A 12446-nucleotide genomic window follows, 5' to 3' on the forward strand; every position below is an offset into this window, starting at 1 on the left:
GCCAAATCAAAGTGCTAAAAAGAAGCTACTCAAAACAAGCGTGATTTTGCAAAGGTGTTGAAACTAGTTGTTTTCAGCATAGGGATGTCTGTTATGACTTGACCCATCCTTTTAGTGAGTTTGAGTGCACTTAGAGTGTTGTAACTATCACAAACCATCATACGAAACTTGTTGTAAAGTAGATTAGCTTTAGATGTTTGACATACTTGAGATTAAAACTATGGATTAGTAAGTTAGAGTGGGTTTTTTAAGAGGTTTGTTACCTCTTGTAGCCTCCATGGACTGGCAGGTTAGTTACGTCCCACGGATTGACATTTTATGTGTGTGTGGTTCTCGCTTTGCTACCATATATATGCTAAGGCTTGACATACCACCCACAAAATGGAAAAAACATATTAAATATCAGTTTTCAAAAAAATGAATTTAACCTACATTTCAAAGGGCTAAGATTCCAAAATTTTGTTCAAATCACAAGGCCATCTAAATTCAACTCCTATTGTGAAAAGGGAAAATTCTCCAATAAGAAATTGCACACGAGATGTTTTCAATTTTCTTTTTTGAGTAACTCTTGAAAGTGTTCTTGGCAAGCGAACATTAATACCAATCTTATTTGATAAAGAGAGTTTCTCAAGCAATCATTTGCTCTCCAATTATAGAGGTCATTATGTGAGTTTTTGCTTGCCAAAGTTCATGCTCTTTAGGACTTTCAAGGCAATTTCATACAAAAGTCTATGCAATTATGGACACTTACAATCAGCCCCTACCTTCTTGTCCTCCTCCACCCAAAGAATACATCATTACAAACTATTACATCATGAAAACATCTCGTTGCAAATAAACAATGTCTAACTCCCAAAGTTTTGTAATCCAAGGAATAACCAAGGCATTCAAATTTTTTGTATAAAATTGAAGAGATCACATTAAGAAAAAAAATCTACAAAACACACTTGAATTTGTAAAAATTTCCTTTAACAAATCTATAATTTCTTGTGTTAGGACCGTAGTATCACTTAGATGCGCATCTAAACTGGTAAGTTGCACTCCAAAAAAAAAGTGAGGCCTTTTTTTAATGGCAAGCTAATTCAATGCCTAGGACTCTCGTGAGTAATTGAGTTATTTAGTAGAATTTATAGCTAGAAATTCATATTTCAACCTTGAACTTATAACTATAGATCGCCAAATTTTTCCCTTGAGAATCAAGGTCAAACCAAGATTTCAACTAAGAAATTTACAGTAAAAGTGGGATATGTTATGTTGGTAAGGTTGTATTTCAAAATAGCTAAGGAAAGTGGAAACAGTATAACTCTGTTTTAACTCAGCTAAAGGAATGGAATCACCATTAGAAGGTCCACTGCAAGAACCATACCTTTAATTGATGCTTTGTGCAATTAGTTTTGGTAATTGAATGGAAGTTGCAATCCTATTCATTGAACAATGCAATCATTGAAATAAAGTGGAAGTCAATTTGCGAAGGACTATTACTTGATGTATTAAAACGTTCTCATCATTAAGAATTTTTGCGTGTAGGGCTACATGATTCCACTGTTTCTAACTATGCAACTTTTTAGCTCAATGCCTATCCATCTACTTTGAGTGTAGAAACATTTTTCAATAGTAGGATGAGGTAGAAACATTTCTAATAGTACTATGATCAGATCTAAAGCCTTGATAAAGGAGATGCCATGATTGGCCAATGACAAATTTTTTATCAATATTTCTCCAATGCTTTTGGATGGATTCAAAAGTGGTTTTCTTTGAGTGATCCTCATTTGGAGCCGTTCCTCTATATCTAGTTGTTTATCTATTTATTTAGTAACTAACTAACTATAAATTTTTTGGCGTATCATTTTATCACTTTTTTTTACTATATTATTTATTTTTGCACTAGTTTATCAATTTATAATTTAATCCTTAGTTTATTGATTAAGTCATCAATTTATTTATCTCTTTATTTAATTACTTGTATACGAATTAATCTCTTTATTTAATCCTTAGTTTATTGATTTAGTTATGGATTGGATTTATCTCTTTATTTGTTGATTTAGGTATCCATTATTATTTGTCTCTTTATTTATTATCTAATCTTTTTAATCTCTACATTAATTTATTCTTTCCTTCCTTCTTTCTTCTAAGTTATCCATTGATTAATTTATTCATTTATTTAATTATTAATTCTTTCTTTCCTTTCTTTAACTTATCCATTTATTGATATATTCATTTACTCATTTGGTTTTCTTTCTATTTGTAGGCATGCCCCCATAAAGCAAAGTGCCCTTTGGGTGGTTGAGGAGGACAAGGTTGTCCCCTAGGCCTATACATGGAGTAACCCACAGCTTACAAAATTCAAAAAGAGCCCACATTCTTGGGATGGGCCTAAACTTCCCATTCAAAACAAGACTTTAAGATAGAAAGAGGGGAAAAGGTGCAACCTTGGGCAGGTGCACAAATGCTTCCTTTCAATGGAAAGCATGATAGAAGTACTTAAAGTTGATATGAATAGAGGGGAATGGCCCCACATTGAGTGTTAATGGGATCCCCACTTACATTTCTCTGTTTTGCACTACTTAATAGTGTGGGTGCTTCTTCCTCTATAAATATACCAAGTGTATGTCTTCATGCACACACACTTGCTAAGAGAGCAAGCATGGATAGTTGAAATGGCATAATAAAATGGTGGGTGGGTTTGTGCTTGTGTGTGTGTGTTAAGGAAGCATGGAGAGCTTGAATGATAGTACTATAAAATGCAATATCTCTTAGTGTGAATGTGAAGAAAAAGGTGTGTGCACAATTGTCATAGAAGTGCAAAAAGCATGAGGGAAAAGTTTCCTTAGCCAAGTAGGAGTAGGCTAGAGCAAGGAAAGCAAAGCCCTCGGAGAATGCTCAGCCCGATCGAGGTAGTTGCATGGGACCTAAGTAAGTAGAGTTAAGCAAATCGTTGCATATAATAGTGCTTTGCTCTCTTAGCTTCTCCATTTTATAGCTAACCCATAAGTGGGCATCTCATTAAAGAGTACTAGCCTTGAGTGATTACTCATGGGGAAGCCTCATGCTCTTGTGTTCCCTATTCCCTTGCAAGGCCACATCAACCCCATGATGATGCTAGCCCAGCACCTAAACTCTTCTGGTTTTCGAGTCACCTTCTTGCTAACAGAAAAAACTCTCGTCGCCTTGCGCAAACATGACATCGGCGCCGCTAATGAAAGTGTGCGCAAATGCGGTGCCATCAACACCTCATGTAAGAACATGCAAAATGACAGCATTCTCTGCAATGACAAGTCAGATGAAGATGCCAAGGAATCCAAGCTTTCACCCATTGAATTCGAAACACTTCCCGACTCGTCAATGAGCGGCACGGATGATCAGAGCTTGGCAATGAGCGCTGCTGTGTTGCGTTTTCTTGACTCCATGTCGCTGGTAAGAAGGAAGGTGGAAGAGATACTGGAAGGGTTGGATGAGAAGGGTGAACCTGCAACATGCATAGTGTCAGACAGCTTTGTGCCATGGACTCAGGATGTTGCCGACAAGTTCGGCATACCGAGAATCGAGTTTTGGTCATCCTCAGCGACGGTGTACTCCATGGGATATCACATACCCTGCCTCATTGATGGAGGCTACCTTCCTGTGCAACCAGGTAACGGAATTCTCCAAAAGGGCTGAATAACACGTCTCTCTCTCTCTCTCTCTCTCTCTCTCTCTCTCTCGCGCGCGCTCTTGCATTAGTGTGGGTGTGTGGGCTTGTGTGGGTCTGTCAAGAAGACGAGAAAACTCAAGTAAAGGTCTTGAGTTCAAATCCCGCTGAGTACACCTTCTCCTGTTCTTCTCTCTCTCTCTAATTCACCGTTAATGGAAAAATATGTTATTCTTCAAAATAAGATTAAGATATGCAACATATTTAAATGGCCCTTCTAATTTGATCTTCACTATATATAACTCAATTTTCACCTTTCTTGTAAATGGCTTCATTCACTCTTCAAATGTGAACCTCCGGTATGTATGTGGGTGCTCGCAAACACCGCAAATGCACACTTACACACACACTTTTGTTCTAGTCCTCTACCAAACAAGATTAGCAGTCTTTACATTGCACTACCAACTCATTCACCATTTCAATAAAAACTACCATTGATCATTCAAAATGGTCAACTGCAACTTCATAATGGTTCATGGGCACTGGACTGTGTGTGTGTCTGTGTGTGTGTGTGTGTGTGTGTGTGTGTGTGTGTGTTCAAACCTTGCGGCAAGGATAAGCACACATCCATGAGAAAATCTATGTCAATATATATATATATGCATTCAAATTTCAAGAAAAACACATGCTCAACTCACTAGCATCTTTGTAAATGTATAGCATAGACAAGCATTTGGAAAACAAAATTTATGTCATTTGAATGCCACTGGTAGTGGCTAGTAGTAAAGCATGCAACATCAAGTTTTGTAAGGATGTGTTCAAGCACAACAAATGCTCACAATTTTCACCATTTGAAGCTTCCTCGTATTCTACATTATTAGGTATGGATCGTGAGTTCAGCATCGACATGATCCCTGGTCTTGCCCCATTCAAGCTTGAAGACTTCTTCTACACTAATGCAATATCCTCCCCTGTCTTTGAAGTCATTAGCAAGGCCTTTTCACGAGCTAAGGAAGCAAAGAGCGTCCTAGTCAATTCATTCTATGATCTTGAAAAGGATATCATTGATGCTCTCCATAAAGAGGGGGTCCCAATTGTGGCCATAGGTCCCCTAATACCTTTGCAAACACATACCATTAAGTTGCAAAGAGGTGAAGAAGTTGTTAGGGTGGCAAGTATGAGCTTGTATGTTGATGATCATGAGAATTGTCTTGCTTGGCTAGATACACAAGCAACACAATCTGTTATCTATGTCTCTTTTGGAAGCATGGCGAGCCTAAGCAAGGAGGAAATTCAAGAGGTAATTTTGGGCTTGGAAGCGAGCCAACAACCATACCTACTAGTCATTAGACCAGATATGATGTTAGGATCAAGCAGAAGCATTTCAAAAGAAAAGGCTCATATTTGCAAGTGGGCACCACAAATAAATGTTTTGGGCCATCGAGCGATTGGAGGGTTTTTGACACATTGTGGGTGGAATTCAATCATGGAAGGCTTATCCATGGGGGTGCCCATGATAGGGTGTCCACTTGAGTCAGAGCAACATACAAACATGAAATGCCTGAGGGATGAATGGAAAATTGCTATCGGATTTGATCAACATGATTACCAATGTCAAACAAAGATTTGCAATTATCAGGGATCATCAATAAATAGAGTAAAAATCAAGAAAGAGTTGGTGGAAAGGGCAGTAAGAGCTCTAATGCAAGAGGATATCGGGGTCACTTTAAGATCAAGGATACAGGACCTACAGTGTGTAGCCCAATGTGAAGCCCACTTGAAGGCCTCCACTATTCAAAGACTCTTTGAGGAAATATCAACAATAAGCAGCAAAGTTTTGAAGGGAAATGCAAAAATACAATAATAAATAAAGATATGTATATAGAGACTGGGGGGAAGAGAGAGAGAGAGAGAGAGAGAGAGAGAGAGAGAGAGAGATCCTTTCAAAGAGAATGCATGCAGGGACAAGAAAAGGTTTGAATTTGGTGTGCACATGTGAAGGAGAGAGGTCTAGCTTATTTAGATGACTCTGTCACAAGTCAAGAATATCGCATTAGCATGTGTTAGGAGGAGATACACTCAAGGCTTTAGGTGTGGAAGCATATTATTTGTGTATGCACCTTGTGAGTGATTGTCTATATGGGGGGGATAGAGAGAGAGAGAGAGAGAGAGAGAGAGAGAGGTATGAAAGCATATTATTTGTGCATGTTACATGCGTCTACTTGCTTGTATCTATACATGACGGTGGAGAGAGAGAGAGAGAGAGAGAGAGAGAGAGAGAGAGAGCTTTCCTATCTCCCACAAAGAGCTTTAGCATCATCTCTGGATATAGAAACAATATTCTAACTTTATAGCACCTAGTGACATTTTAATGGAGAGGGAGAGTGTGTGCCATTGCACCTCTTGCCAATGTGGGATACAACCAAATCCAGGGAAGGCCATAGGGTTGAAAAGGCCATTGTTGAATTTTTCAAATGATAAATATGACAATGTATATGGTTTGAGCTTTCAATTCATCGTGTTTATCGAGATTTGAATCCACCTTGAGTTTTCAATTGTGCTTTTTCTAAGGTTTATTGTGCTTTTCCTTCCATTAACAAAGATTATTGCAAAAAGAATTGTCTTATTTTGATGGCAAAGTGAAGGATAATGCTAATTTAAATCTTTCAATAATATAATGTTATTACCAAAGAAAGAAAATAAGCCATATTACAAGAATATTTGTAAGTGCACAGTGCTATTAACAAGGGAGTAATTAGGTCTCCCCAATCTCAAAAAAAAAAAAAATTCTTTCAAAATATCTGAATTGCATAAGTGAAGGGTGAGTTTAGGAAACGAAAAGACAAATGAAAATGGAAAGTCAAAAGACCTTTTTTGTCCATATAAATAGGTGTTTCTTTGCTCTTTCATTTTTTCTGTAGTGTTTTCTTCTACGTTCTCTTTAGTGCTTTCCCCTCTCTCTCTCTCTCTCTCTCTCTCTCTCTCTCTCTCTCTCTCTCTCTCTCTCTATCTATGTTGTATTCATCTTTCTTAGGTAATATTGTTGCAAATCTATGTGCTTCGTCATTGCCTATCGTTACATGCTATATATTAATGCATCGGTTTTCTTGTTTTTGAGTGGAATCTAGCACCTTTTATTTTTTGAAGCCATTAAGAATACCTTTTAATTTTTTTGTTTCCCTTATGGTCAATGGGTGCCATGGATCGGATTGAGCATGGCCTATGATATGTAATTCTTTTTTAGTATTCTCTCACTCTCTCTCTCTCTCTCTCTCTCTCTCTCTCTCTCTCACACACACACACACACACACACACACCCCTCTAGATTTTGCGCACACATTCCACACTCAATATGGTAATATGTGTTGTGGTCTTCTCTCTATCCTCACTTACTCATCTATCAAAGTGGTCTTATTATACCAAGTACTTAATTTGTTAGCTTCTCTAAAGGAATGTGGTTTATAGATTAGTTTTGTAGGTGGTGGTTGAGATCAACTCACATTTTTGTGGACTTTTGTAGATGCTACCTACATGCCGCTTGAGCACACTCAACGATGTAAGAAAGAATCAAGATAAGGTTATGCATTCCAATCAAACATTGGAGGAGTGCTTTGCTTTAATTCAAAGGGATCATGATCACGATCGGCCTTTAAAACTCGATCCATGTATTATTTGTTCAAGCGTACAGTCACCAATTGATGGATCATATGTAAAAGAAGGTGTACCTAAGATGATAGTCCATTTGTTGGATGGCCATTGATGCTTAAACATTTCACAAGAAGCCGAGAATAGAAGAATTTCACAACTGCCATATAAGCAATGAAAGGCTGCATCACAAACAACAAGAACAAAGGTGATCCACTTGGTCTAGAGAGATTGAACTATTTTCAAACACTCCCCAAAGGTCGTGGGTTCAATTCATAGGAAACCTCAGAGCGGGTGAGCGCCATAGCCAATCGGTCACACAGAATGGAGTAGGCGGAAGGGTAAAAATCACAAAAGTGACTACACTTTCGTCAAAACGATCAATCTCTACTTGGTCTAGAGCGATTGAACTATTTTCAAACACTCCCCAAAGAACAAAGGTGATCACCAATGAGATACCTAGATAAGCAATGAATTTAGGGTGCATCATGATGTAACAATTATTTGAAACTAGTTCCTTTGTGCATACCCTTACATATAGATTTCTTTTCAAAAACAATAAGCCATCTAGAAATTAGAGCAATCCATCGTGACGAGTACAAGGGTATTTTAAGAGATTTTAACATTTTAGAGTTATTCTGGGAATTTCCATTGAACAAAAAATGAACCTATCATCCTTTGTTACCTCCATATTATAAGTCCATCCCCTTCTCCTCCTCCTCTTAAGGCTCCTCTTCTTCATGCAACACCTACTCTCTTGTACCTCCTTCATGTCAACTTTCTTGTTCAAAAAAAAAAAAACACACACACACACACAGCATTTGTTTAGGCATCACTAGCATAGTAGGCAAAAGGACGTTGAATCTATTGGAACCATTTGTATATGAGGTGGTGTGTGTGTGACCCTCATGGATTTTTAGATGAAGTCGTGTGTGTGTGTGTGTGTGTGTGTGTGTGTGTGTGTGTGTGAGAGAGAGAGAGAAGAGAAAGTTGCCCTTTTTATAGGTGAGGGAGCCATGTTTTACATAATCACTTGATTAAGCTAAAGAGTTAGCCCAAATCAAATGTTCTTTGGATATTTCTTAAAATGGAAAATATTAGGACTCAAAATATCATGAAATTTAGCATTTTTGGTCGTTGAGGCTCCATGTGAGTGCATGATGTATGTGGGTCCCACCTAGGCATCTTCTGTGTGGCTCCAGCAACTTGTGTGTCTTGTTCTTCAAGGCATCTTTGAGGTGTCACATTCACATGCTTATGTCTTTTATCCTCCAAATATCTTATTTTATGGAAAAAAACCAAGATTACCTCTTTTCACTTGATTCACCTGTTTACCATCTCTTCTTGCAGTGTAGTTGTGAGAGGGTTTTTCACTGGTTTCCCTATAACTTTTGACTTGTAACTCGGATTGACATGCTTCAAAAGGCAAAATTGTCCTACTAAAAGAGCTTGACTTGGTTTTGGCCTTTTCTCCATGCCCTTAGGTCGGAATTTTCAAATTGAGATGGTCCAAGAAGCTTTGGATCTTCCTTTTCATAAAGTCTTCTAGTATGCCCTTCCCTCTTGTATGTATCCAAGAAGGTATGCATTATTGAAGGGTAATATTATTAGATAAATATGAAAAGAAGAAAATAATTTATATATGGTAGGGTATAGTTGAGATATTAGAAGAAATATACAAATGCTTTTCCCCCAGACAAAATGAGGCACAATCATTGATACTTCTCTTGCAGTACTTTCTAATAGTAATGTACATTTATATTACTTCAAAGGTAAATACTAAGGTATGGTAGAAAGCTTTTATTTATACATATGAGTATTATATGAAGTATACTTATGCGTCAAAAAGTCACAAGATAAATCGTTTAATGCCCGTTCCCACTATATACGTGCCACAGCACGACATCCACCCCTTCTAAACCTGCACATCCTCCAGTATGTGCTATATTGTCTCTTTGTAAGATCAGCCCTCTTGTACATCTTTCTTGCTTTCTTCTTCACTGGATGATTCCAGAGCTTCATGTTCACTTTGATCTTCACCTGTGTTTTGCTCTTCTTCCTCATCAACATCTTTTAGATCATTGTCTCCTCTTCTCTTAAACATTTTGATCCTTTTTCCTGCAATGGGAATCTTTACTTATGTACCATCTAGTTCAGACAAGCTGTAAGTAGCATTTTCATGCACATGCTTTACAACATACGGTCCAAACCATCTTTTTGAGAACTTACGCATGACTGTGTGCTGGTTATCAAGGCTACTATCGTACACTAAAACCCAATCACCTTTGTCAATTGCTTTGCTCCTAAGTCGATGTCGCTTATCAAAGTAGTCCTTGTTTTTCAACCTTGCATTTTTTAGTCATTCTTTTGCAGCTTCAATGTCTCCAGGTCTTCTCTCTAGTTGCCTTATATTTAGTGCAAGGAGATCTTCCATGCTAAGCCCCTCTTGCCAAGGTAGTACATTCCATGTGGGAATTGTATCTTCAATCGGCATCACTGGCTTTTGACCATATATTAGCTCCGCAGGCATGTAGCCAGTTTACTGAGCTATGTGTTGTACGATCAGCCCATGAAGCATATGGTAACATTTTTGGCCACTCACCAACTCTTCCTTCACAAGCCTTGGCCAAAGCTTTGATGATAGGAGGATGCCCTCTTTCACTCTTTCCATTGCCTTCAGGGTTGTAAGCTGTAGTAAGAGAAAGCTTAATTCCTAATCTAGAAAAGAACTCCCTTGCTTCTTCGGCATCCAGTTCACCTCTATCTGCAGTGATTTTTCCCACACAACCATAACGGCAAATCACCTCTTCAAGAAGGAATTTGCACACAGCTTCTGTGGTTTTAGCTGTTAATTCTCTTCCTTCAACTTGGTTAGTTAGTTCCTCTCGTGCAAGAACCAAGTATCTCATCTGCTAGAGTCCTAAAGGCATTGTGACTAGATCCACAACCCATTTATAGTGCATGGCTAGTGGATATGTAGGTTGCAATCCATCACGATGTCGGACATTTGAATACATTTGACAAGTTACACACGACTCTACAAACTGAGATACATCTTTATACATATCCTTCCACCAGTATTTTTCTTTCAACTTGGAGAAGGTTGCCCACACACCTTTGTGTCCAGCCCATAGACTCTCATGAAACTCTTGCATAAGCTTTACTTGAGTCTCTTTTTTACATATAACCCTTTGTGGTGTAGCACCCTTTTGTTTAGGATGCTTCCACAAGTAACCATCCCTCAAAAAGCACCCATATGCTTTCCTGCGTATCCTCTTGAATTCTTGTTCAGACCAATCATCCATTTTTGTTAGAGTACTCAAGTAGCTTCCAATAAGAAGCCAATCACCTTCATAAAGATCTTTCAAGGACAATTCAAGTGAATTAGTCATGCAGACATTGTTACCTTTGACATGAGAGATAGAATAGAACTTTGTGCCTACATCATCTCCCTCATCAATTATTTGTGACTCATCTTCATACCTTGCCCTTGATAGCATATCTGCCACTGTATTGTCTTTACCTGCAATGTGCTTAAACTCGGGATTTAAGGACTTAATGTAGGCAATCCACCGCAACATAGCAATGTCTAATGTTGAGCAGCTTGTAATCATCCCAAGAAGTGGTAGACAATCTGTTTCTACAACCACACATGCACCAATTAGGTACTCTTTCCCATTTTTCAAGGCTGTAACCATACCCCATAGCTCTCTCTTTATTTGTGGATAGTTTCTTTGGCGAGCACTTAGTACCTTTTCTCCAAATCTTACCACATACCTGCGTCCTTCTTCGTCATCTTGCCCTATTGCCCATCCAATCCCTGTAGGACTGGTGTCTACTGTCACAATTGTTGGCCTTTGACACTCATAGTCTACCTTTCTCAAAGTTGGTGGTGACTCGAGCAACTCCTTTAGCTTTTTCATGGATTTTACATGTGCTTCTGTCCATTTAAACTTTTGATTCTTTCTAAGAAACTGATAAAAAGGATCAGCTACATGTGCATAATGTGGAATCCAAATAACATAGAAGACACATGCTCCCAGAAACCTTCTAACCTCAGTGCTGCTAGTGCATGTTTCTTTCATTCTTTGGATGGCATCTACCTTTGATGGACAAGGTTTCCTACCATATGGCCCGCACATGTACCCCACAATGAGCACTTCTTTGACACCAAACATAGACTTTTTCCCTGAAAATGTAAGATTCACTTCTTCCAACCTAGACAAAATTTTGTCACAATCATTTATGTGATTTACCACAAACCTGCGACATCCCTTGAGATCCAAAGCTTCATCTTTGTCACTTTCTTCACATCCTTTGATAGGAAAATCATCAATGAAAGGCATTGTGATTTGAGGAATAAAGTCAGGTAAGACTTTATTCATCCCATTCATCATATGTGCAACCGAGTTGGTTGCTCGCTGTGGCAAGGTACACATCCTTACCAAACCCAAAGGTGTCCTCATGGTTGTCAAGTCTCTGCTTTCGATTGCAAGCTGAAATTGATCATACCCTGAGTAGAGATCCCCCATTGAGTAGATTGCCCTCCCTGCAAACGCCTTTGCAAACTCATCCACAATTGGACCTGTACCTATATTTCTAATTGTCACCTTGTTCACTAGTTGCATATCTTGGATGAAGCATAGAGAACCATTCTTCTTTGGAACTGTGAACCATCTGTTTGAGTATGGAGCACAAGAAGGCTCCAAGATTCCCATTTTGATTTTCTCATTCAGTAGCTCTACTAACTTTGGCAAATGAGCCTTTGGAACCGGAATAGGCCGCAAATTCCAAGGCACATGAGGTATTGTGAAAATTACCATAGGAGCTACAGTAGAAGGATCAACACATCCTATCTCATGTGGCTCAAATGCAAAAGCCTTACCATGATTTGAAAGCATTTCTTTGAAGCACTTTGTCTCCTCCTGTGTTAGAAACTCCTCGCGACCAATCTGCAACTCTTGGAAAGACTCCTTTGTGAAGTTATGCCCAATCTTTTTAGGATTCCTCAAACTTGGTTGTAAAGAAGCCTGCTCAATCTTTTCCCTAGTGTTGGGTGGTAAGGGTGAAGCTACTGGTTTCACCTTCTTTGCTACACTCTTGTATTTAGTTTCAACATGGACTTATAGGCCAATTGTTTGATTTTCTTTAAAGGCTTCTATTACTTGATACA

The 12446-nt window shown here is 38.5% G+C and overlaps 1 protein-coding gene across 2 annotated transcripts; it reads left to right on the forward strand.

Moving 5' to 3' along the window:
• The first annotated feature begins 2615 nt into the window (after nucleotides 1–2615).
• On the forward strand, nucleotides 2616–8160 carry LOC147427825 (UDP-glycosyltransferase 85A1-like). 2 transcript variants are annotated; one of them, XM_086496648.1, is made up of 3 exons: nucleotides 2616–3631; nucleotides 4510–4928; nucleotides 7149–8160. In XM_086496648.1, the coding sequence occupies exons 1-3, from the start codon at nucleotides 3034–3036 to the stop codon at nucleotides 7386–7388; spliced, it is 1257 nt and encodes a 418-aa protein (XP_086352774.1). In that variant the 5' UTR covers nucleotides 2616–3033; the 3' UTR covers nucleotides 7389–8160. The 2 variants fall into 2 exon arrangements, with proteins under 2 accessions (XP_086352774.1, XP_086352773.1); XM_086496647.1 differs by lacking the exon at nucleotides 7149–8160 and having other exon boundaries at nucleotides 2618–3631; nucleotides 4510–6157.
• The last annotated feature ends 4286 nt before the right edge of the window (nucleotides 8161–12446 follow it).

This window comes from Adiantum capillus-veneris, chromosome 23 (assembly GCF_014529385.1).
Source record: "Adiantum capillus-veneris isolate H3 chromosome 23, ASM1452938v2, whole genome shotgun sequence".
Classification (NCBI taxonomy): domain Eukaryota; kingdom Viridiplantae; phylum Streptophyta; class Polypodiopsida; order Polypodiales; family Pteridaceae; genus Adiantum; species Adiantum capillus-veneris.

Excerpts from the sequence above, each read along its gene's own strand:
- LOC147427825 (XM_086496647.1), top strand. The coding sequence starts at position 3,034 with ATGGGGAAGCCTCATGCTCTTGTGTTCCCTATTCCCTTGCAAGGCCAC. Across the intron at positions 3,632-4,509 it reads CTACCTTCCTGTGCAACCAG|GTATGGATCGTGAGTTCAGC; the intron begins GTAACGGAATTC and ends CTACATTATTAG.